This window comes from Hippocampus guttulatus, chromosome 12 (assembly GCF_054856545.1).
Source record: "Hippocampus guttulatus isolate MCC_2025c chromosome 12, RoL_Hgut_1.0, whole genome shotgun sequence".
Taxonomy (NCBI): domain Eukaryota; kingdom Metazoa; phylum Chordata; class Actinopteri; order Syngnathiformes; family Syngnathidae; genus Hippocampus; species Hippocampus guttulatus.
Genome location: NC_141272.1, coordinates 20,881,718 through 20,908,759, shown reverse-complemented (window position 1 = coordinate 20,908,759; position 27,042 = coordinate 20,881,718). Strand labels below are relative to the sequence as shown.

Here is a 27,042-nt window from a genome sequence, read left to right as displayed (position 1 = left end):
CTCAAAATCCCCTGGCTTCTTTTTTTGTTTAAACGTTTGTAATATGTGTATGTATTCATAACATGTTCGTTTTGTTTTCTGTTTACTGAGAATTGTATTCTGACTTGTTCAATAAAGATAAAAAAAAAACATTCACAGCAGTTTGTAATATTGTTACCAATAACACAACGTGTTATTGGTAGCAATCTTGTTTCTAATTGACTAACTATCTTTTTTGGGCCCGCCTTTGACGTAAGACGATTGGGTAAAAGATAGTTGGGTGATTTGATTGGCTTACAATTGAACAACACACTTCCGCATCTCCAGTCTGTTTTTGTTTGGATTTCTTTTGGTGGAGAGCTCCGCAATCCAAAACCTACATTTTCGGAGACGTCGCATCGATCTACGGTAGTACAATTATAACAACAGACAATGCATTATATATCGCTATTAGCCTACTGTTGTTCAAGATTCCTTCTCAAAGGCATTATTTGAGACAGACGATGTATTTTTGTGAATAGACGCCCAGAAATGCAGATGTGATTTCAACTCGGAGATAATTTCTGTCAACCTGAAAGATTTATAAAACATTTAGCAGTGTACTTTCGACATTAGGTGTAATCTTATTATATCGTCGGTATTTGTAATTACAGCCAAATGTCATTCTTGGTGTGTTCTTTAATTTCGCCTTCTTACAGTAGCTGGTTAGTTCGTGGGTTTATGTAGCTTCAAATCCCACTGTTGCTCATATGGTTGCATAAACCTTTGGTCAGTGTGATGGCTAACTGCAAATTATTGCGTTTCTGTTTTGAAGGAACTAAGTTTTCAGGCACATGGTAGACCGAGTCTGTTGACACTCGAATCGATCTTCAGAAACATGAACACATACATGCGGAAAGAAAACACGAACACAAATGAATCAGTAGATTTGTTGGTGCACTGGAATTGTGACGTATTGCATCAATGGTTGTAATATTGTTTTAAAACTATTTCCTTAACCTGATACATACACAGTCTTTCTGGATTTCACCTGACATACTTTGTTGTTGAATAAATTGAGGGCAGGTATTATTTTGCCGTGACCGGCAACTTTCTGTAAGCATTTTTTTTTCGTGAACGGCTCTGATTGGTCAGTGGCCAGAGCGAGGAATTCTGGGCCAACCGCGAATCGGCTATTTACCGTGATTACATTCATTGGCCATGAAGAACTTATTTTGATATGGAGGCTGTCGTGTTACTGTTCAACTGCCTTCCACAATGACTCGCTCCCCATTCCAGCTGTGGCCATTTTGGCAATTTCAGTCCAGAATGTTTTGTAATTCCAATCTTTACCATACCCTAACTTTATTTAAAAAAAATAGTTTCAACTCTTGAACTTTTCTTAATTTCTAACACTAACCTATTTTTTTTTAGATTCATTTAACATATGTTTTTATTATTAAGCCCCTATTTATTCATACCCTAGTCTGAACACTATTTTTGTGGGGCTCTACTCATTTTTGTGTTTCACAAGCTACCCTTCTTTCAATTGCATAACTGTTGATTTCTTCTGGAAACACGTGAAACAAAACAGCTTGTTTACAGCTCCTGACTGGCAACAAGAAATTGTAAACAAAGTTTAAAATAAATAAATAAAATATTACAGATTGGTATTTGAACGAGTGAAACGATGGAATAAAGCGTCATATTCGGTGTGACTGCTGGAACCACTACACCACAATCGGGCACACTTCCAACTGAGCAGAATTTGTATTTGAAATTCTTGCGCAATTCGCGGCAAAATAATACTAGGTGTCGAGTTGCCAGACACGGCAAAATAAACAGTGTAAAACAAATCGAAAAAACAGTGTTTTATTTGCCCTGGCATATTTGAATCATCTAAGACGAAAGTCAAACAAGATTTAAAGACCCAGAATTTTTTTTTACATCGAAATTTTCACCAGGCCCGATGACTGTGCAAAGTTTTGGTGAAATAGTTTGGTGCTGTGAAATAGTATTTAGTTGGCATTAACATTTTCTTGAGAATTGGGACAACAGAAAAATCGGTCTGTATTACCACATTATATATTGGAATTACTTATTCAAATTTCATTTTGTTCGCAAAATAACCCGGATGAAATTATAATGAGAGGTGTCAATTTATCGCGTTAATTGCGTATAATTAATTACAGTCGTATTTAGCGCATTATGTTTTTTAATTGTGTTAATCTAAATTTTAGTCTCTAACTTTTTTGTTTCTGTAGGTGGGTTGCCTTTTTATAATATCCTTTTTCATGTGTTGGCTTCCTGTGTTCGAGTAGTTGAGGGTGGGGAAACAACTGTCAGTCACAGCCTGAAGCGGACATTGATTGGCTGTCATTATGTTTGGGCTTGTTTAGCATAAGCTAATCGGCTCCCATTAGAGTTGGGTGGGCTAAGTAAGCAGCAGTGAGGAGAGGAGAGGTGAAAATGGAGGAGCATGTGAGAGTTCTCGGCACAATGAATGAAAAATTTACTTTTCAGAAACGCCCTGACAGCACTATTGATAAAAGTAGAGTGCTGTGCCTAATTTGTAAGAAGGAGTTTGCTGACCACCGAAGCAGCTCAAGTTTAGCCTCCCACATTAATGCAAAGCACCCAGTCGTGAGTGCATCCACAGTAGTGGCAGATGCTGGTATGTCAAGGAGGGGAAGCTCAATTTCGGCCTACATCATAAAATGTGTCCGTTTATTTATACGTGAATTCTACTCTCTGTTCCTTTTCAAGAAAATGATCTGTGACCCTGTGGTGATATAAGTCAGTCTGCAAACACAAGCAACTACAGTACAATAAAACCCACCAGAAATAAAAGATGAATTTGTTGCTAGTCGTTTTCAACAAAGAGAGTGTCGCTAAGATGATTACAAGAAGTCTCCAGTTCAACTCAGAACAGAATGAGAATTGAAAAATGCTCCCACGGATGCCTACACCAAAAGATCGGTGATTGGCTCATTTCGCTGTCAATCAAAAAGAGATTCAGCCTCATACAGATCCTCCAATCATCATGCAGAAAAGATCAGCGTCCGGGTGGGCCGATACACGCCCGCTGTCCATAGACTCCAAGAGACGCTGAGCGTCCGACGGGCGGGACAAAACCAGCATTTATCCAATGACTAGTCTCGTTTCAATGCATTGGGACAACTTACTCAGAACTCTCGAGATGCCCAGCGTCCGCGCTGCAGACGCTCAGCGTCCACACAGTTTAAAGCACAGTGAAGCTGCGGGAATGAATGAGAAGTGAGTCGCGTCGTAACCAGTAATAAGAAGCTGATTCGGAACAAAAGTTGAGCGCGTTGTAGCGCATATTTAGTCAATGACCTGTCCACACAATTGTATGTACACACATACTGTATATTTGATCACTTACTTTTTGACATTTTAGGGGAAGCTGAGCTTCCCTTGCAGTCTTAGAGCAATCGCCTCTGATCCACAACTAATGTGAGCACCGAAAGCATTAGCAATATAGCGAGCTCAAGCAAAGCTCTTCACCAAACCAAACTCGAGAAGAACACCCCGTGTACGAAGCATGAAGTCAGCATCGTTGCTCTGTCCTCAGTAGCCGACAAGAAGTGGTTGATGTTTATTTCAGCATTTTATTTTCTCATGATGAACAGTGTTATTTCTGAAGTGCTAACTCACAGCACTGTGATTTAAGGGTCTCTTATTTATATTTTATTATCCGAAGCAAGTTCAGTGTTGAGTACTTGTATTGCTCAGAAAAAATGTTCTTACTGTTTTTGATATGTTAACCTAAGCACTTTTTATGGACCTGATGTTCTAATTTTATTTTGTAATTATTTGGAGATTTACAAAAACAAACAAAACGGTGATATTCACCCTGGTGGTCGAAACTAAAGGTTGCAGGTAGGACTTGGGACCTCAGTAGTCTCAACTACAGCAGTAAGTTAGGACTGCATCTGTTCAAGTCTGTTTACAAACAATGAACGACTTTATAATGCCACATTTTTTTGTCTTTTGATCTGCCTCAATGATGTAATTAATTAAAAATGAAAATAGGGCTTTTCTCAGCACCTTTTAGGTGATATTAAATTATAGATTAATTAGATCAATTAATTACAGATCATAATGAACCTTTATACTGTTTTTGTCTCACAATTTTTTTAATCGCTTGACAGCACTAATTATAATATCATTATTTCTTCGGGACGCAAATGGCGTTTTCATGGAATGGGTCAAATACTGTTACCGGTACGTAAGCAGCTGTGATCTGTCCTCACAAACATTTAAAGGCATCTTGCTGGCTTTGACAGTGATAAGCTAAGAGTTTTTTTTTTTTTTTCACCCTGACAATAGACAGGCACAATGGCTTCAGATTCTCCTCGCAGACTGAGTCGTTGTGCTGGAGGGGCAGTGGTGAGAGCACAAGCTGCAACGTAAGGACATTTTTTTGTTTTATTTGCACCAGAAATCATTGTATCCATTGTGCTTGATACATTCTATAGCTGTTCTATCTGTATCACTCTCATTTATCATTGCAGCATTGACAAATAACATGTTATGTAAGATTATATTTGTCATATTTTAGTAATTTATTTTTGTTTTGTATTGCTCACTGTTGACACTGTTGTTTCAGGTGTTCTGGTTTTGTTAACAGTGCCATTGGATATGGGCCACTTAAAATACAGGGGGTCTCACAGAGTCTGGGCCACATCAAATATTCCACAAAAAAAGGGGTTCAAGTATTTAAAAGAAGTACAACTAATCCAATCTTGCCCATCTGTATTATTAACAGTTCAGAACCTGAACAAGATTGGTGACCTAGTACTCTCTCATCTCCCGATACTTTGCATACTCCTCATTTGGGCTATGCATTTAATCACAATCCAATTACATTTTCAATTGTTACACTCCACAGCTACAAAATTGGCATATTCATAAAAAAAGAAGAACCCCCCCCCGAAGATTGATACTAATTTTGAATTATTTTAAGGCATGCACCCATGAGTTCCTCCACCACGTCCCTCTTTCAAAGCTTGCTAGTCTCCACCCAATTTGCACTTAGAGCTCTGTTGAAATTGTTTATTTATTTGCTCCATGTACAGCACTTTGTATACAGCGATGGTTGTTTCAAAGTGTTCTATAAATACAGTTGAGTTGAGTTGACTTGAGTTATTTAAATGTTAAACAGTACTATGGCAATATGTAAATGTTGAGCAAGTTAACACCAAGGCACTGTTCGTCTATACAAGGAAAACCTATTAGAATTTATACATTTGCACTTTTTTTTCAAATAAGTAATTTTATAAATTTAATTTGGTCTAAAAGGAACTTAAATTACAAAATTAGAGTGTTTCAAAGAATTTTATTTGTTATATTTATGACAAGTTTTAACATTTTCTTGTTTTGTCCCGAAAAAAAAAGATTGTTTGAATAATCGTGATTAAAATTCTTACCAAAATGATCAGATTCATACTTTTCTTCATAATTGAGCAGCCCGACGCCTCACCATATCTAGTTGAGTAAGGATGTGTGATTTCTTCAGCACTGAAACATTTGTGTATTGAAGACATGTTGGGGTGCCCCTGTATTCAACAACAACAAAAAAACATTCCATCTCCTGTTTTTCTTGAAATTGGTTGTTCTCTTTGCCGACCATTCTCTTCACGACAGGTTTTGGGGGGAAAAAAACCCAAAACAACAAAAACATGACTGGGACAAGGAGACAAAATACTTCCACTTGGTGTCAGTTGAAATTTACATTTCAAACTGTTATCAGATGAGCTATGGTAGCCCATAAGTCAGCGGTAGGGAACTTCGGTTCTTTGAGAGCCATATCCTGCCTGTTTTAGATCCCTCTGTACTCCAACACACCTGATTCAATTGATCATGACTGTTTCAGGCTTTTACAGAGCTTGCTGATTAGATGCATCAATTCCCTACCTCTGCCATAAGTGATGAAAAAAATAAAAATAAAAAAAACAAAATACAACCCCCCACCCCAAAAAAAACCAGCCAAGGCAACGACAGGGCAAAAAAAACGGGGTCCACACGAACATCAGTGTTCACTAACTGCCTGTATCAGCAATTAATATGTGCGTGCAGAGTCACTGGAGCCACTAGTCGCAGGGGTAGGGAACTCCGGTTCCTCGAGAGCCATATCCTGCCTGTTTTCGATCCCTCCCTCCTCCAACACACCTGATTCAATTGAGGATGATCTTTTTAGGCCTCTACAGAACTTGCTGATGAGCTGATCATTCGAATCAGGTGTGTTGAAGTCAAGAAGGCTCTAAAACAGGTGTGCCCTGCACGAGTGCTATGCCTTCTCGCCCATGTACAGTATATGACTCTCCACATGGACTCTTCATGTTAACTTCCAGTAGGCATGAAAACGCCAGGGATGTGTGGTCAGGGCAGGCAGGGGAGGCAGCGGAGGCCATAACTGCAAGCCATCTTATACCAAATGCGGAAGTCCTGCGTGCATCGAGTCAATTCCTTTCCTCCAATACCTTGGTATTTAGAAGCCTTCAACCATTTTCTATTTTCAATGACAATGATGTTTTTTTGTCACAGGGAGCAGTCTTACATGGAAAGTGTGGTGACTTTCTTGCAAGATGTTGTCCCTCAGGTAAGTGTTCTCTGTCCTTCATTAACTCTTATTGGGTGTTAGGATATGTGATAACAATTGGAGATGTAAGCCTGTCATGATAACACATTTTTTTTGAAGAAAATATATTTTTGCAGAATATATCATTATAAGTGACAATATCCTATTTTTTTTAAATTCCACTCCTATAGTGATGATATTGGAGCAAAAATAATCAAACCTTTTTAAGAAAAAAATATTTCAAGTTCTTAAGTATATATTTTTGTTTGTTTATTGAACATAAAAACAAATACAGTAATAAATGGACAGAAAGTAAGGTAAGTAAAATAGTAAAAGGAAAGAGAAATCAGTCATCATTCAACACAATTATTATGTTCAAGGGAGTAGGAAGAAGTAAAGAACTTATCTAGTCCTACTCCGTGTTATGTGTTTATATATAAATAGATCATTTTTATATCAATCAGAAAAGAAAGAAAGAAGGAAGAAGTCTCCAAAAAGACTCATGCTTTTACCCTTAACCGTGATATTTTTACAACTTTTGGTTTGTATCGGGATTTTAAATATACACACCCTGGCACTCTTGTGTCAATTTTCTCTTGTATTCATAATGGATATTGCAGTACCGTTCTCTATTTGTCAACTTAATTCAGATTTATTATTATATTTAATTAATGTTTAGAATTTATCACCTTAACTCTGATTGATGTAGGTTGTTGGTACTATTTTTTTGAATTTGTTTTTGAACTCGGCAAGCGATTTACTAATTTTCAGGTCTGTTTCAAAATTATTCCACAGATTAACACCTTTGACAGATACACTTCTTTGCTTGATGTTTGTTCTTGTTTTGAATTTTTTGAATAACTTGGTGCCGCTTAAATCAATCAATATCAGCTTTCTCGAATTTCGAAAAACTTAAGAATGTTTTGGCAGAGCAGGTTATTGTGTGCTTTGTACATTAATTGGGTGATTTTAAAGTCAACCAGGTCATAAAATTTCATCGTGTTTAAATTGAGAAATAGTGGATTTGTGGGTTCCGTATATTTTGATCTATTAATAATTCGGATTGCTTTTTTTTGTAGTTTAAGAATAGAGAGTGTGTTTGTTTTACAGGCATTTCCCCATATTTCCACACAGTAGGTCATATATGGTAATAATAATGAAGAGTATAATGTGTACAAAGATCTCTTATTTAGCACATCCTTTCTTTTTACGTTATCGATATGTGGCTTCCAACATAGTTTTGAGTCTATTACTAATCCGAGAAACTTGGTTTCATACAGTCTTTCTATCTCAATTGAGTTTACCATAATTTTAGCTTGGTGTTTTGGTCTTGTGCCAAAAACAACGAACTTAGATTTTTTTCAAGTTAAGTGACAATTTATTTCTGTCGATCCAGTTTTTTAATTTGTTTAATTTGTTTTCTACGGTTGTCAGGAGCTGTTTCAGATTTATTCCAGAACAGTAGAAAGTTGTACCATCAGCAAATAGGACACATTTAAATTGTTTTGAGACCTTGCAGATATCATTTATATATAAGATGAATAGTTTTGAACCAAGCACTGACCCCTGAGGAACTCCATGAGTAATTTTCAGTTGATTCATTTTTTTAATGTTGAGCTGCACGTACTGATATGTTATCTCAATAACTTTTTATCCATTTATAAGCTACACCTCTAATGCCATATCTTTCTAGTTTTTTCAATAATATACTGTGATCTATTGTGTCAAAAGCTTTTTTTTAGATCTAGGAAAATCCCAACAGTAAATTCTTTGTTGTCTATATTAGTGGCTATTGCTTCCACAAACTCCATAACTGCCATTGAGGTGGTCGGTTTTTCCCTGAAGCCATATTGATTCTCACTTAAAAGCATATGTTTTTGTATAAAGCTATCAAGTCTGCTCGAGAAGTTTTTCTAATATTTTTGAGAATTGTGGCAGTAGTGATATTGGTCTATAATTTGTAAACAAATGTCTTTCTCCACTTTTATAAATTGGAATAACTTTAGCAATTTTCATTTTTGATGGAAAGATACCAGCTTTGAATGACAGGTTGCACATGTGCGTAAAGGTCGCACTAAAAATTATATAATTTGTTTTATTATTGTCATATCAATATTAAAGCAATCAATTGACTTTTTATTTTTAAAAGTTCTTACAATATTTGATACTTCTTGTTTTACAGCAGTTAGGAACATCGTGGAGGAGTTTTCTATTTCAAATAAGTTTGTTCGATCAGGAATTTGTTTTGCTAGGTTCCTGCCAATATTGACAAAGTACTCATTAAATTCAATTGCTATTTCTGCAGTTTTTTTCAATAATAGTATTTTTGCCTGTGATAAAATACTCTGGATAATCCACTTTTTTTAGGACTATTTCTGATTACTTGATTAAGTATTTTCCATATTTCTTGTGTGCTACTTTTATTCTGCTCTAATAGTGCACGATAATGGTCTCTCTTACTGGTTCTTATAATATTTATTAGTTTATTTTTATAGGTCTTATATATTTTTTCTGCCTCTTCAGTTCTCAATTTTATAAACAATTTATATACATTGTTTTTCTTTTTACATGCGTTTTCGATGCCTTTCGTTATCCATGGCTTACTTGGGTCTTTATACTTTTTGGAGACTTTAGTTAATAAGATAAGATAAGATATCCTTTATTTGTCCCACACTGGGGAAATTTACAGCCTCCAGCAGCAAGAATGTAGGCAGAAAGAAGAAAGAAGAAAAAACAAACAAACACCGTTCAATTAAGTGCAATGGAATGGAAAATGTTTATCATATAGGGAGATTATGGTAGACTGAAATACATCAAACACTGTATTTCTGTCTTCGTTTGAGTAGACCTCAGTCCAGTTTTGTTTTTCTTGGTCTTGCTTAAAAGCATCGATGGAGCGTTGGGTTCTTAGTCTTATTTCTGATATGTGAGTTGTTGACTTTGTTTTTCTATCAAAATAATTATGAAAAACTGCAAAGACAGGTAGATGGTCACTTATATTATTAATGTTATCTATTAATGTGGCCGTGTCAACTGTTATTCTACTAGGTTTCAGGATTACTGGGAAAAGGCTGTTGCTGTACATAGTATTGATAAAGTCAGTTGTTTTTTTGTGTCCATTTGGGTTTAATAAGTCAATGTTAAAAGTCACCACACATTCGTGTTTTCTTATCGTTGTAGTAGCTGAGCATATCTGTTAGTTTTTTATTGAATGTGTCAAGACATGATTTATTTTTCAGTGTGGGACAAATAAAGGATATCTTAAATGATCCTGGTGTCCTATAGATGCAACTTATGATGATATTTGATGCCTTTTTATTATGTATTTCAATAGTTACACATTCCATTAGGTTTTCTATTGTGCTTGTCAATCTCTCGATTTTACTGCATTTAAGTGCTTTGTCTACATATATTGCAACCCCCCTCCTTTTTTGTTTTCCCTATTAGTTGCAAACATTTCATATCCTTCTATTTCCATTTCACTTGTTTTATCATCGTCAAGCCAAGTTTCTTTTCTGGCAATTATTTTAAATTTATTGAATTTAGTCAGGTATTCTTTGATTTTTGTGTAGTTTTTATCGAGACTTCTACTGTTTAAGTGTATTACTGAAAGTGCATTTTCCAATTTTATATTAGTGTTGAATTGTTCGTCCAGGTAATGGTCAGAGTTTGTTACACTGTGTTTGTTCTTGAAGAAGTTATTGTCCGTGTCCAAATTGTTCTCGGGGTCGAATGGCTTGTTTTAATATCGTCTACCTCTTTTTGGGGAAAGTTGATGCTGGTTTTTATTTCTTGGACTGACCTGGTAAAAGTGTCAAGTCGTGAGTTTGTTGAGTCTATGATCATCTTGAAAAATCCTTTGAAATTTTCCTGTTGTTGTTGCAAGAGCAAGGGCATTTTGAACATTTGTTTCAAAATGTGGAACAATTAAATACTTTAGATGAAAAATATACTGGTAAGTATAAATGACTACGGGTCTGTTAAAAATAAATTTTACTTCACTAAATAACACAACTCATACAACAACATATCTGTACTGGCCAATTCAAATTACATATATTTTATGTCCTTCAAAATGTCTGTTTTCCCCTGGTAGTAAAAGGCTGGAAGAGCTATTTGCGAACTAATTTTTTTTAGGCATTTCCATGAACCCATGTATTCCATCTTCATCTTTCTTTTTTCCTCCTCTTAATTTCTGCAACATGCTTATTTCAAATTACCGTAAGGATCAATAACTACAGTATACTTTTCACACTCCATTTCTAGCCTTGTTGAAATGAATCTGTTTTGAGTGTTCCCGTTTGATGCAAATAAGCAATTGCTGGGCCTGTCCCCCAAAAGTGAATTATAAAGGGAGTCCGAGCAACTGTAAAGACAGCAAAACCACCAATTGTGGTTTCGCTTGGCAGAACTTCAACATTAAGCTCCTAATTACACTTTGTATGTATGTGGCACAGTGGTTGACTGGCTACCACGTCCACCAAACAGCTCAGAGGTCATAGACTTGAATCCGCCCCCGCCTTCCTGTGTGGAGTTTGCATGTTTTCCTTTCTAAATTTTCCCGAGGTGTGATTGTGAGCATGAATGGTTGTTCGTCTATGTGTGCCTTGCGATTGTCTGGCAACCAGTTCAGGGTGTACCCCGCCTGCTGCCCGAAGACAACTGTGTTAGGCTCCAGCACACCCGTGACCCTCGTGAGGATAAGCACTTCAGATAACGGAGGGATGGATGGACTTAGGACATATCGATGTATATTGCACATTCAGCACAAACATTTGGTGTTGTCCTTCCATCTGTTGAAAATGCAGTACTTTTGCCATCATCTGAAATAGGGCGATTCCCAATGATATTGTAGATCTGAAATAGCTTTGAAAGGAGTAATGGTCGAAAGTTCCACCTGCATAAAATGTTTGTTTGTGGTTATTGATGTCAAAGGAGTCTCAACCAGTTACGAAATTCAAAAGTTCACATGCTTTTTCCTTCCTGAATTAATGTTTAGATATTGTGTACAGTGGAAACATAGAAACCCAATTGTTTGTGTCATCCATCCATTGTGTCATTATTTCTAGAAAATGATATATTGTTGTGACTTGGATAAAGATCAGTTCACATTTTAGCCATTAATGTCAAAACCGCTGGCAATAACTATGAATGCACACCACACTAAAAATGTCCACATAATAAATAAACAATTTGAATTTTCTTGTGTATTCTGTAATTGTTCTTTGTTGGAGGTTGCACATTTTCCATTTTGTTGTCAAAGAACTTCCATATGACAAACAAGGGTTTTCAAAGGGCTCATCTCATTTGTCTAATTGCATGTTCCTAGGTCCACACTCCTCTGTTTATATACTTCACCTCCCATCAGAAATTTGATTGAGGGGGGAGGAGATTGACAAAGGAATGAGGTGGGAGGTGGTACAAACATTTGGGGTAATGAGACGATCACTCCCCGATGTCATCATTTGATCGAGAAGTCTGCTGAAGATGACATCGCATCATTGATGCATGTCACAAATGCACAGTCAGAATTATTTCTGTCATCACAAATGTCCTTATTATGCTGATACGCTTCCCAAATTTGCATTGCAAAGATGAGAGAGATTGGTTTGTCCCAAGCACATCTACCCCACCCCATCCACCACCAACTCGAGCAATGCATATTTGGAATGAGTGGGAAATTAATGAATGGATGGATGTACCTGTAAATTTGTAAAAAATGTAGTTATGTGCTCATTCATTACTTTGAATAGGAAAAATCATGAAGAACCATCAAAACTATGTTAACTTATTTTCTTTGTGTCCAAATGCATTTGAGAAAAGTAGCAGCCTAATTATGACTGCAAACTTGTACTAAGTTTAGTGTAGTAACTATGAGCCAGTGTCTTTATAGTATCAAGTACTGATCCAAATAGAACAGACACTCAGCAAAATGTTTATTCAAACAAAAATACGTAAGAAATCACCAACAGATTATCACTATTTAATTAATTTGAAGTCCTGTGTCATTTTTGGGCCTGCTAATACAAGCCGATTTTCAGACGTCACCATCGTGGAGCGACAGGACTCCCGCAGAGGATTCATCAGACGTCCCTCGATTTAGGCTAGCGGTGAAAGCTCCTCGGGACTCAATTCTCGCACATCAATGCGTATTTCAGACGATCGAAATGCTCCTTAATATGGCAGTGTGAGAAATATTTATGGGTTGCATTCAATGTTCTGAGGAGCGAGGAGCAAGGAACGCTGCAAATTAAGTGACATGAGACAATGGCCTCTTTTTGCCCTCAAACTGATAAAATTGTATACCACCATTTATCCTATTCGAGGCCATAAGAAACTTAACATGGAGTTCAAATATCTTTATACACGCTCACACAAGGTCAATTTCATTCAGTATTGTTAAATAGTTAAAGAGTGATGGCCATGACAACTGCTATTGGTTGGCAGATCAAATAAATATTGGGAGAATAACATGTCATTTAATTTAAGTGAGCCACATAACTGTCATATTGTTTTGTGTAAAATTGTGGTCCGTTCAACTGTAGACTTACTCCGGGGGTCTGCAACCTGATGAAAAGGAGAAAGTCATTTGGGTCCGTTTTGAGAAGGCTGACATCAATGGTAAGTAAAGAACTTCACTGCATAAACAATTTGCTGCTGTTGCCTGTTTAGAATTCATTTGAGTTCACAAGATAATCAATAATTAAGTCAGTTATCCTGGAGCACACTTTTTTTAATGTAGCTGAACATATTCTGCTGTGCTTACCTGATTTGCTTGATAGTGTTTTTGGCCTGGTGGCCCGGGGGTCCAGTGGTAGCACGTCGACCTCACGGTGCAGAGGTGCTTGGTTCAATTCCAGCTCCGGCCTCCATGCGTGGGGTTTGCATGTTCTCCCTGGGCCTGCATGGGTTTTCACCGGTTGCTCCGGTTTCCTCCCACATTCCAAAAACATGCATGGCAGGATAATGGAACACTCTAAATTGTCCCGACGTGTGAGTGTGAGCGCGGATGGTTGTACGTCTCTGTGTGCCCTGCGATTGGCTGGCAACCGGTTCAGGGTGTCCCCCCCGCCTACTGCCCGAAGACAGCTGGGATAGGCTGCAGCACCCCCCGCGATCCTTGTGAGGATAAGCGGATCAGAAAATGGATGGATGGATGTTTTTGGCCTTTTAAAAGTACAGTGGTACCTCTACTTACGAACGTCTCTTCATATGAAATTTTCAAGTTACGAAACTCCTTAACAGGAGAATATTGCCTCTTGTTATGAAAGAAATTTAAAGATACGAAAGGTAAAAATACAGTATGGGCTGCTGCTTCTCGGAGCTCCGAGTTTCCTGAACGCAACATACTTAGCTGCTCTGACATTGGCTACAGGGATGGCAATGGCTAGTGATGAAAAAAGCAGAAAGGGGCGTGGCCTGGACAGGGTGACCAATCACAACAAGTAAGACATCATACACATCCAATCGCAGGGCTGTTTACAATCGGAAGATGGAAAGACTGATCGGGAGAGCTCGTGAAAACTCGACAATAAGGTACCTGACCCCCCCTAAAATTTTCTCAACGGATTTAGATGATTCACAAAAATGATCAATTTAAGAAATAAAACGGCGGATTTCTGCGTATCCGCGGAAAATTGCCATCCCTGTGGCTATTCCCCAGCATCATCCTGGCATCCCATTGCTGAAGAGGGACCTCTACTGTGTGAGTCTCTGTGTGTAGATAGATGGATATGTGTCCATGCAGCATCCTCGTCATTCGCCCCTCGGGCAATGAGGCGTTCCGAGGTTTATGTAAATGTGAATCACCCAGAAAAACTGTTTACCAGTCGAGTGATCGCTCACTATGCTGATGTTTGCCTTGGACATTTTCGAAGGATTGTTAAAAGCCGACAAAAGCAAACGTCCTTGGATCAATTCTTTACAAAACGCCGGGCAAAAAACACTTCTGAGAAAGAACATGAACTAAACAGGGCAAAAAACAATGAGGACGTAGTTAAGTTAAATGACCATCATTTTTATTCTTTGTTTTTTACATTATACACAACTCATTTACTGTGCAATAATCTCATTGTAACATGTATATGTTACATATTTTGATGCATTTTTATGCTTTAGAAAATATTTCTGCCTGAATTTTGGGGGGGAGGGCGTGGAACGGATTAGGACATTTACGAAAACCTTTATTCGTCTCGCATACATGGAAAACGTGTCTCTACTTACATTTTCTCGTGAAGACATTTCTTTCAGAACGAATTAATTTCGTAAGTAGAGGTACCACTGTACATTTAAACACACTTGCTTTTTTGCATATTTTTTGGGCATCATGTGGAACATTTCAGATCTATCTGAGTAAATAGTGCTTGAACAACAACAACCTGTTGCAACTTAACATTTGGGTTTAGTATTTGGTAAAATATCAAACTCACCTGTTGGGTTAAAATCGACCAACCCAACCTGCTGGGTCAAATTAACGACTGTGTGTTTGGTGCGATCATAATTCAGCAGCTGGGTTGAAAATAAACCAATTCATGTTACAGTATATTTGACCCAATTGTTTTTAGTGTGCGTGATCGGCTACTTCAAAAAAATTGTGTTACAGGATAATTGTGTTAATTATTGATTATCATGTGAACTCAACTGCATTCTAAACGATGCAGCTTCTGGATTTAAACTTGACTTGAAATATTCTGTTGATGCAGACTCTGCCCGCAACCTGGAGTTTATGGAGATGCACAGTGGCACGACTGATCCTCCTCTCTGTCTCATGATTGGTTATGCCGATGGGATGCAGATTTGGAGTGTATCTGTGAGTAACGCGCTGTATTTGATTCAACTAGGAAACTCAAGTCCCATCTGCTTTGTGAGGTAATGCTTGATGTCCAATGTGTGGATAAAAACTGTTCACCAAGCTTTCTCAGCCAGTCTCGCAATTAAATGTAGAATGTAGCTCTAGATCACTATCTTGTTTTGACAAAACATTTTTAACACAAGCTGTTGTCCGTTCCACTGGTTCATGCTTACGAAATTGGCTGAGAATTTACTTGCTCAAAGTCACTGTCTCACAGTGCTGCCACTTGCTCATGTCTGCCAATACGAACTTCTAAAATAATTTGTCTTTTGGGGGGGGGTTACCCTGTATAGAATGAAATTTGTTTTTGTGGTTATTCTGTGGACCTGTCTTTCAACACAATGTGAATCTGAAATTTTATAAGCAATGCTTAGGTGAGCAATGAAATTGTGCAAGGATTTGACATGGTTTGTCACTACGGTAATTTCTGGACAATAAACCACACCAGATTAAAAGGCACAACATGTAATTTTAGCCATAAAAACAAATTTGTACATAGATTAGCCGCTTTGGACGAATAGCCGCAGGTCTACACGTTATTAAATTGAGTGTTCGTCCGTCTATCCAACCATCCATCCATCCATCCAACCAACCATTACACATGTGTCAAAGTCAAGGCCTGGGGGCCAGATTTGGCCCTCCACATCATTTTATGTGGCCCGCAAAAGCAAATCAAGCATGTGATGTTCCATGATGCTTGCTAAAGTCTGAACCAAATTGTCAAATTGCCATATGTAATCCAATACCATTACCAGTAATCCAAAAACAATAACAGTCATTATTCTTGACTTCTGATTTTAAAACTAGTTATTCATCAATTAGTTGTGCACTGTGTATGTAATATGTGGAGGGGATTAAACATTTCCCCTCCGTGAGCCGTTACCTCACCGTGGTGGAGGGGTTTGTGTGTCCCAATGATCCTGGGAGCTAAGTTGCCTGGGGCTTTTAGGGTTACCCATGGCAAACAGGTCCTAGGTGAGGGTCCGGACAAAGCACGGCTCAGAAACTCCTTATGAAGAACAAAATAAATGGAACCCAGGTTCCCTTGCCCGGACGTGGGTCACCGGGGCCCCCCTCTGTAGCCAGGCCTGGGGGTGGGGTGGCCGGGGCTGCACCCATGGGTCACCAACGTGGGTCCTCCTTCTCATGGGCTCACCACCCATGGGAGGGGCCAAAGTGCAGTGTGAGCTGGGCGGCAGCCAAAGGTGGGGACCCTGGCGGTCCGACCCTCGGCTGCAGAAGCTCGCTCTCGGGACATGGAATGTCACCTCTCTTGCAGGGAAGGAGCCCGAGCTGGTGTGTGAAGTAGAAAAGTTCCGACTGGATATAGTCGGACTTACCTCCACACGTAGCCTGGGTTCTGGTACCAGTTCTGTCGAGAGGGGTTGGACTCTCTTCCACTCTGGAGTTGCCCACGGTGAGAGGCGCAGAGCAGGTGTGGGCATACACATTGCCCCCCGGCTCAGTGCCTGTACATTGGGGTTCACACCGGTAGACGAGAGGGTTGCCTCCCTCCGCCTTCGGGTGGGGGGACGGGTCCTGACTGTTGTTGTGCATACGCACCACACAGCAGTTCAGCGTACCCACCCTTTTTGGAGTCCTTGGAGGGTGTGCTGGAGAGTACTCCTGCTGGGGACTCCCTTGTTCTGCTGGGGGACTTCAATGCTCACGTAGGCAATGACAGTGAGACCTGGAGGGGCGTGATTGGGAGGAACAGCCCCCCCGATCAGAACTCGAGTGGTGTTTCGTTATTAGACTTTTGTGCTCGTCACGGATTGTCCATAACGAACACCTTGTTCAAACATAAGGGTGTCCATATGTGCACTTGGCACCAGGACACTCTTGGCCGCAGTTCAATGATTGACTTTGTGGTTGTATCATCGGATTTGCGGCCGCATGTTTTGGACACTCGGGTGAAGAGAGGGGCAGAGCTGTCAACTGATCACCACCTGGTGGTGATGAGTAGGCTCCGATGGTGGGGAAGATGCCTGTCCGACCTGGCAGACCCAAACGTATTGTGAGGGTTTGTTGGGAACATCTGGCGTTTCAACTCCCACCTCCGACAGAGCTTTTCCCATGTCCCGGGGGAGGCGGGGCACATTGAGTCTGAGTGGACAATGTTCCAGGCCTCTATTGTTGAGGCGGCCAATCTGAGTTGTGGCCGTAAGGTGGTTGGTGCCTGTTGTGGCGGCAACCCCCGTACTCGCTGGTGGACACCAGCAGTAATGGATGCCGTCACGTCAAGCTGAAGAAGAAGTCCTATTGGGCCTTTATGGCCTGTGGGACCCCAGAGGTAGCTGACGGGTATCAACTGGCCAAGCGGAATGCAGCTTCGGTGGTCGCTGAGGCAAAAACACGGCCGTGGGAAGAGTTCGATGAGGCCATGGAACCCGACTTCCGGACTGCTTCGAGGAAATTCTGGTCCACCATCCGACGTCTCAAAAGGGGGAAACAGTGCACCACTAACACTGTGTACAGTGGGGATGGGGCGCTGTTGACCTCGACTCGGGACGTTGTGAGCCGGTGGGCGGAGGACTTTGAAGACCTCCTCAACTCCACCAGCACACCTTCGTTGGAGGAAGGCGTGCTGGTGGGGTTGCTGGTGGAGTTGCTGGTGGAGTCTGAGGTGGGCTCTCCTATCTCTGTGGTCGAAGTCACCGATGTGGTTAAAAAGCTCCTCGGTGGCAAAGCCCCAGGGGTGGATGAGATCCGCCCGGAGTTCCTCAAGGCTCTGGATGTTGTTGGGCTGTCCTGGTTGACACGCCTCTGCAACATCGCATGGTCAGCGGGGAGAGTGCCTCTGGATTGGCAGACCGGGGTGGTGGTCCCTCTTTTTAAAAAGGAGGACCGTAGGGTGTGTTCCAACTACAGAGGGATCACACTCCTCAGCCTCCCTGGTAAGGTCTATTCAGGGGTGCTGGAGAGGAGGGTCCGTCAGGAAGTCGAGCCTCAGATTGAGGAGGAGCAGTGTGGTTTTCGTCCCGGCCGTGGAACAGTGGACCAGCTCTACACCCTTAGCAGGGTCCTCGAGGGTATGTGGGAATTCGCCCAACCAGTCTACATGTGTTTTGTGGACTTGGAGAAGGCATTTGACCGTGTCCCTCCGGGAGTTCTGTGGGGGGTGCTTCGTGAGTATGGGGTACCGAACCCCCTGATACGGGCTGTTCGGTCACTATACCACCGATGTCAGTGTTTGGTTCGCATTGCCGGCAGTAAGTCGGAATCGTTTCCAGTGAGGGTAGGACTCTTCCAAGGCTGCCCTTTGTCGCCGATTCTGTTCATAACCTTTATGGACAGAATTTCTAGGCGCAGCCGAAGCGTTGAGGGGGTCCGTTTTGGTATTGCATCTCTGCTTTTTGCAGATGATGTGGTACTGTTGGCTCCTTCAAGCAGGGCTCTCCAATTCTCACTGGAGCGTTTCGCAGCCGAGTGTGAAGCGGTTGGGATGAAAATCAGCACCTCCAAATCTGAAACCATGGTCCTCAGTCGGAAAAGGGTGGAGTGCCCCCCTCTGGGTCGGGGAAGAGATCTTGGAGGAGTTTAAGTATCTTGGGGTCTTGTTCACGAGTGAGGGCAGGAGGGAGCGAGAGATCGACAGGCAGATCGGTGCAGCATCTGCTGTGATGCGGACGTTGTATCGATATGTCGTGGTAAAGAAGGAGCTGAGCCAAAGGGCGAAGCTCTCAATTTACCGGTTGATCTACGTTCCAACCCTCATTTATGGTGACGAGCTATGGGTCGTGACCGAAAGAACGAGATCACGGATACAAGCGGCCGAAATGAGTTTTCTCCGGAGGGTGTCCGGGCTTTCCCTTAGAGATAAGGTGAGAAGCTCGCTCATCCGGGAGGGGCTCAGAGTCGAGCCGCTTCTCCTCCACATCGAGAGGAGCCAGATGAGGTGGCTTGGGCATCTGATTCAGATGCCTCCTGAACGCCTCCCTGGTGAGGTGTTCCGGGCATGTCACACCGGGAGGAGACCCCGAGGACGACCCAGGACACGCTGGAGAGACTATGTCACCCAGCTGGCCTGGGAACGCCTCTGGAACCCCCGGGGAGAGCTGGAAGAAGTAGCTAGGGAAAGGGAAGTCTGGGCTTCCCTGCTAAAGCTGCTGCCCCCGCGACCCGGCCCCAGATAAGCGGTAGAAGATGGCTGGATGGATGGATGGATGGATGAAACATTTATCTCTTTTCCCATAATTCATAACGGCCCTCCAAGGGCAACCGTAACTACAATGTGGCCCCACTACAAAAATGAGTTTGACATCTATTATCAGATCCGTTTATCCCAGCGGTGCCCATTACGTCAATCCTGATTGACCGGTAGATCTAGGACAGGTCCCAAGTGTATCCGAGGGGTCTTGAGGAGAAGAAAAAAAAACAACCATTTGTGTGTCTTTGTACATGTTAGGAATATAGTTTTTGTGTTAATGTACGCTGCACCCTAATCATCCTATCAGTCTCATTTTCCCGAAAAAATATTTAAAAAATAAAAAAAATAAAGCAGGTAAATCATTAACCTTCGGTGGCGCGTGATCTACGTCACCGGAAGTTGTTTGCGCTCAGCAGTCTGCAATTGCAGCTTGTGATCAGAGCTGTTGCGCTACATCTTTTATCGTCATTATTCTCATTCAGAGTTTGCTTCGTGTACAATTCACAGAGGGCACGGGCAAAGAATAGGAATCTAGAGGGCCCAGGGAAGCACTTGAAAACAGTACCTGTGAGCTAGCTAAATAGTTAACAGGCTGCAAAGGTGCATTGCATGCCTTCGTGTCAGGCTGTTTCTCATCATGGAGTGCGTGCGCGCGCGCGGTAAGGGGCGATCCCGGGAGGTTGGTTGATTGAAAAGTCGATCTGAGGTCCAAAAAGTTTGGGCACCCCTGGTTTATCCTCACAAATGTCGCGCACAGACGAGCCTATCCCAGCCGTCTTTGTGCAGGAGGCGGGGTACACCTTGAACTGGTTGTCAACCGATCGCAAGGCACACATAGACAAAACATTCATGCTCACAATCACACCGAGGTTTTCTGCAGAGAAAACCCACGCAGGCATGGGGAGAACATGCAAACTTCACACGGCCTTCCCATGACCCTCAGCACTGTGAGGCGGATGTGTGTTAAACATAATTAAAAACAGAATACAATGTTTTGCAAACTATGTTTAACTTATCTAATTGAATACACTACCAAACCAAGATTTATGTTCAAACTGAGAAAACTGAGACACTGTGAAGCAAATATTCATGAAGTAAGAATTTTCTGACTGCGACATAATCCAATAAAGCTGGGACAGACGGCAAAAACAAAAGCTCATCAAACATCTGTTTGAGACATTTAAACAGGCTAACTAGGAATAGGTGGGTGCCATGATTGGGTATAAAAGGAGCTTCGCAGAACTCCTCAGTAATTCACAAGCAAAGATGGGGCGAGATTCACCTATTTGTTACCAACTGCCTGAGAAAATAGTCGAACCGTTTAAGGACAATGTCCCTCAACGAACAGTTGCAAGGAATTTAGGGACCTCATCAACTACGGTCCATAATGGCATCAAAAAGGTTCAGAGAATCTGGAGAAATCACTGCGTGTAAGCGGCAAGGCCGGAAACCAACATTGAATGCCCGTGACCTTCAATCCCTTAGGTGGCACTGCATCAAAAACCAACATCAATATGTATGGATATCACCACATGGGGTTAGTGCCAAACCAATTTCTGCATGGGCGTCATCGTAAAAGAGTGCGGGTGCTAGACTGGCCTCCCTGCAGTTCATACCTGCCTCCCATTGGAAATGTCTGGCGTATTATGAAGCATAAAATAGGACAACAGAAACGGAACATCAAGCAAGAAGGGGAAAGAATTACTCCTACAAAACTTCAATATTACATGTCCTCAGTTCCCAATTGTTTATTGAATGTCATTCAAAGTAAAAGGTATGTAACACAGTGTTTGCATTGTCCTGTCCCATCTTTTTTGGAACACGTTGCAGCCATAAAATTCCATGTTTATGATTATTTGCTAAAACCAATATTTTATCAATTTGAACAGTAAATGTGTCATCTATGTACTCTATTTCATTAAATATAGAGTGAACGTGATTTGCAAATCATTGTTTTCTGTCTTTATTTATGTTTAACACAATATCCATCTTCTTTGGAATTGGGTTTGTATTTGTGTCCTGCAAGTGGCTGGTGACCAGTTCAGGATGTACCCTGCCTACCGCCCAATGACATCTGGGATAGGCTCCAGCACACCAGCGACCAGAGTGATGTTAAGCCGTTTGGAAAATGGATGGATGGTTATTTACAGTTCATCCCCGCTAGTTGCGGTAAATATGGACCAGGCCAGACTGCCAATAGTGAAAATCTGCATATAATTGATGCCCAATGAAATGCATTACGGGGAGGGGGGGCACACGTATTTTCTACATTGTATAGTTTTTATTTTAATTAATCAGCTGATCAGATTTTTTTTTTCGGCGAAAAATTGACATTGGTATTGGTCTAAAAAAGACCCAGATTGTTCAGGTCCTATTGTTAACGTTATTTTCAAAATCACATCCATACGAATGCCAAAGGGGAATGTCACTATAATCGTCTCCATTTGGCAAACTCCAATGATCATGTATTATTATTTTTTTTAAATCTTCTTGATTGAATGGATAGTGTGTGCACTTTTCATCAATGTCACTGAGTAGGAGTGCTGTGAGACTCGCAATGGCAGATGTTTAGTTATTAATTTTTAGCCTCCATAATATTAACATTGAGTTGATGATGCACATAAACATTTGTTCTCTGGGAGAGTGGTTCCAAAGTTCAACTTCACTGAAACTTTCTCTTCCTGGATATGCGAGACCAAAGGAACCAAGGCTTTACACTCAGTGAGAGAAAGACTGACCGAGTTAAGATGTTCTGGACTGTGGTCAAAGACACGTTATGTACATCCCAACTTTAATGCATTGTTCCAATATAATTGACTCAATCACACTTTAATCCTTTACACTCCACATGTTTACATGTTCAATGCTTTAAAAAAAACAATCATGCAGTTCCGATTTTCTCCCAGTAGATGGCATCACAAGCTGCTGAACAAGCAAGAGAAAGCTGGAAAAAAAAACATGGAACCAAAAAAAAAACCTGTCGTTTTCAGGAGGCATTAAAATACATTTTAAATCTGATCTAAGCAAGATAAAAACCAGAAGATTAAGATGTTGCATATGCATTTTGTTTAGTAATCAATGTATAAATTATGCTCCAGTAATAATTAGGACAATATTGTTGACTAATATTGTTCTTTATCATGAATGTTGAAGAATTATAATTCACCTCGTATGTAGAGTAGTGTATGAAATATATGTTGTTATGAATTGTTTGCATTTTGCACATTGAAACTTCAGAGGAATTAAAGATATTAAAGATATAAAAAATGAAAATGATCATATAATCGACTGGCGGCCCGGTAGTCCAGTGGTTAGCACGTCGGCTTCACAGTGCAGAGGGGTTCAATTCCAGCTCCGGCCTCCCTGTGTGGAGTTTGCATGTTCTCCCCGGGCCTGCGTGGGTTTTCTCCGGGTGCTCCGGTTTCCTCCCACGTTCCAAAAAAAACATGCATGGCAGGCTGATTGAACACTCTAAATTGTCCCTAGGTGTGAGTGTGAGCGCGTGTGGTTGTTCGTCTCTGTGTGCCCTGGAATTGGCTGGCAACTGACTCAGGGTGTCCCCCGCCTACTGCCCGAAGACGGCTGGGATAGGCTCCAGCACCCGCGGCCCTAGTGAGGATTAAGTAGTTCGGAAAATGGATGGATGGATGGATATAATCGACTGTCACATTTTAACAAAGAGTGCCAATATAAAGAGTGGAATGTTAAATTAATTAATAGGGACACTCTGCTTCATCCTCAGTGGTTTATCTGCTTTTTCTACAACACGGTGTCTGTGGGGTCTTTTTTTTAATTGAACATTTATACAAAACATTTCCTATTGATATGGAACATGTGTCAATCACGATATATATTGATATTGAATTACCACCCAGCCCTTTTTTGTGGTTAAGAAAAGAATGGCTTCGTTTGAACATTTCATCCAGATCTACCAAAAGTTGGAGGCACAAGTAACAGTCCAAAACCTAAAAAAAAAATGTCTCTGGAGTCCTACTCAAAAGGAATTTGGCCATTTTTAATTTCCTTTCAAATGTTGGTTCATTTTTGGCCTTTTATAGAAGTCATATTTTATCAAACACAATTATTTTCTCTGTTTAAACATCCATCCATCCATTAGTTTTCCGGATCGCTTTATTCTCACAACGGTCGCGGCGGGGCGCGCTGGAGCCTATCCCAGCTGTCTTTGGACAGTTGGTGGGGCACACCCTGAAACGGTTGCCAGTCAATCGCAGGGTACGCACAGATGAACAACCATTCATGCTCACAATCACACCTCGGGACAATTTAGAGTGCCCAATAATAATAATAATAATACATTTTATTTGTGGGCGCCTTTCTAGGAACTCAACACCTTACAACAAGCAGTTAAAACCACGAATACAATGTTGAAAACAACATCAAATAAAATAAGAAAAAATACAACAAAATAAAAATAATGGCTTTATGGTCCGAGTGAATAGGCTTGTCTAAACAGATGTGTTTTGAGGCTGGATTTGAAATGTGGTAATGAGTCTGTATTACGAAGGTCAGCGGGGAGTGTGTTCCAGAGCTGGGGAGCAGAGTAACTCAAGGCTCTGTTTCCCATGGTGACGAGGCGAGCAGGGGGGACAGAGAGGAGGAGGAACGAAGAGAGCGGACAGGTGTAGGAATATGGATGAGTCAGATAGGTATGGAGGGGCTAGGTTATGGATGGCTTTGAATGTGAGGGGAAGAATTTTATATTGAATGCGGTGTAAAATGGGGAGCCAGTGGAGATGTTGGAGGACAGGTGTATTATGGTTTATGTATGGTGTGAGCGTGATAATGCGGGCGGCTGAATTTTGGACCAGCTGAAGCTTATGGAGGGTTTTTTGGGGGAGACCGAGCAGGAGGGAATTACAGTAATCGAGTTGCGAGGTGACAAGGGTGTGAACAAGTATAGCAGTGGAGTGAGGAGTGAGAGAAGAGCGGAGCCGGTGGATGTTTCTACGATGATAATATGCAGAACGAGTGATGTGGTTGATATGTGAGGTGAAGGAGAGGGTGCTATCATGGATGACACCCAGACTCTTGACCTCAGGGGAGAGGGAGATGGAGGAGCTGTCAGAGGGAATGGAGACATTGTTTATTATGTTTAGGGTGGATTTGGTGCCAATGAGGAGGAGTTCAGTTTTATTGCTATTCAGTTTGAGGAAGTTTGAGGTGAACCAAGATTTTAATTCCTGCAGGCAGTTGGTTAGGGAGGATGGTGGAAGTATGGTATTTGGTTTGGTAGAGATGTAGAGCTGGGGGTCATCCGCATAGCAGTGAAAGTGAATGTGATGTTTCCTGAAGATATTACCAAGGGGGAGAAGATAGATTAGAAACAGCAAGGGGCCAAGGACAGAACCCCGAGGAACACCTGAAGTGAGGGGAAAGGGGTGAGATCTAAAACATTTGAGCTGGATAAACTGGGTGCGGTCAGAAAGATAGGAGCGACACCAGGAGAGGGGGGTGCTGGTGATGCCAATGGAGGAGAGTCTGTCGAGGAGGATGGAGTGAGAGATGGTGTCAAAGGCTGCACTGAGGTCAAGCAGGAGGAGGATGGTGAGTGAACCGGAGTCAACAGAGAGAAGAAGGTTATTGCATATTTTGAGGAGGGCAGTTTCGGTACTATGGAGGGGATGGAAGCCAGATTGAAATTGTTCGTAGAGGTTCTTGGAGGAAAGATGGGTGTGAAGTTGAGGAGCCACTGTTTTTTCTAGAGGTTTGGAAATGAAAGGGAGTTTTGATATGGGACAAAAGGTGTTCAGGTCGGAGGGATCAGAGCCAGGTTTCTTCAGTATGGGAGTGACAGCAGCAGTTTTGAGATGGGAGGGTACAATGCCAGTAGAGAGGGAAGTTTGAATAATGTTAGTGATGAGAGGGGAGAGGGCTGGGATAGAAGCTTTGACTAGAACAGTAGGGAGAGGGTCAAGTTGACAAGTAGAGGTTTTGGACTTCTGAATTAAGATGGAGATTTGGTGGACAGATGGGGAGGTGAATGCAGAGAACAGGTGGGTAGGAACCGGGGAGAATGGAGAAGGAGGGTTGGGAGCAGATGAAGGGGTGAGTTGCTTGTGGATAAGTTGGTTTTTGGATGTAAAAAATGAGCCCAGAGTATTACAAAAATCAGTGGAATAGAGATGTGAGGGAAGAGTGTCAGCAGGTTTAGTGAGTTTAGAAATGAGTGAAAAGAGTGATCTGGGGTTACCTTCATTGGAACTGATTAAACCAGAGTAGTAGATGAAGTGGGTAGTGTACATTGGTGAATCTATGATGTTATTGTGCAATGAGGACAATAACAAAGAAGACATGATGAAGAAGAAGCAGCAATAGTCGCAGGAGTCATGGCCACGAACTTTCGCTTCGTACAACAACCATGGTTAAAAAGGTGCATTAAATCCACCAGGATTGTACCATTTGGCTAAAGTGCTCCTCGGGATCCCAGTTTCGCCAATTTTAGCATTAGCAGGCAACAGTGACCTTCCTGGCTTCTCGTTCTGCCCCCATGTTGGTTATTACTGTCTTGTTGATGTTCCTCTGAACGGGTTGTGTTTCTTGCATACTTGGCCATTAAATCTGATTCTGTTCCAGCGTACTCGTCTGTTGCCAGGGTCGCAGAGTATCCTCCTCCCACAGCCTGCAGCTCGATCTTTACTCTTCATTTTGCATTTGAAAAGTTACATTTATCAAGTGTAACAAGTATTCAGAGTGGTGGGAACCGTGTGTTTGTGGGTGTGGGGGGGTTCGTAATGGCATGATAGAGGCACAAATCCCACCCAAAATCCATCCATCCATCCATTTTCTGAACCGCTTCATCCTCACAAGGCCTGCGGGGCGTGCTGGAGCCTAGCCAGCTGTCTTCGGGTAGTAGGCGGGGGACACCCTGAACCGGTTGCCAGCCAATCGCAGGGCACATGGAGACGAACAACCATCCACGCTTACACTCACACCTATTTGGAGTGCTCAACCAGCATGCCATTCATGTTTTTGGAATGTGGAAGGAAAACTGGAGTGCCTGGAGAAAACCCACAAAGGCACGGGGAGAACAAGCAAACTCCACACTGGAGGCCGGAGCTGGAATCAAACCTCTGTGACGTTGAAGCGCAAACCAGTTGATCACGGACGCCCGCCCCCCAAATAAAAATAAAAGATAGAAACATTTTAAAAATAATAATCCAAAAGTTAACCTCTACTTTGCGGAAATTCATCTATTGCAGGGAAAGATCTTGGAACGTATCACCTGTGAGGGAACACTTGATTCCACTCAGTTCGAATCATTTCAAATTCCATACTTTGCCAAATGGCATGTCATCTTTAATGTAGAGATGTTCAGTAAAGGCAAAGTTCACGTACATCATTTTGATGAATTAAACAAAAACCAAAACACACACACATACACATACATACACACTTTCTGTCTCTTTTTTCTGTGAACACATGCATTACTCAGTTTTCTTCAGTAGTATAATGCAGCAT

General features: G+C 41.4%; 1 protein-coding gene across 4 annotated transcripts in view; it reads left to right on the top strand.

Annotated features, from left to right (window-relative positions):
• The first annotated feature begins 294 nt into the window (after nt 1-294).
• Nucleotides 295-27,042, top strand: part of bcas3 (BCAS3 microtubule associated cell migration factor) — a 342,963-nt gene continuing 316,215 nt past the window's right edge. For all 4 annotated transcript variants that reach the window (XM_086126139.1, XM_086126141.1, XM_086126140.1 and 1 more), the window contains exons 1-5: nt 295-387; nt 4,312-4,391; nt 6,529-6,583; nt 13,108-13,183; nt 15,265-15,371. In XM_086126139.1, the coding sequence (XP_085982265.1) occupies nt 4,321-4,391; nt 6,529-6,583; nt 13,108-13,183; nt 15,265-15,371 (309 nt within the window). In that variant the 5' untranslated portion in view covers nt 295-387; nt 4,312-4,320. The remainder of the gene's footprint in view (nt 388-4,311; nt 4,392-6,528; nt 6,584-13,107; nt 13,184-15,264; nt 15,372-27,042) is intronic.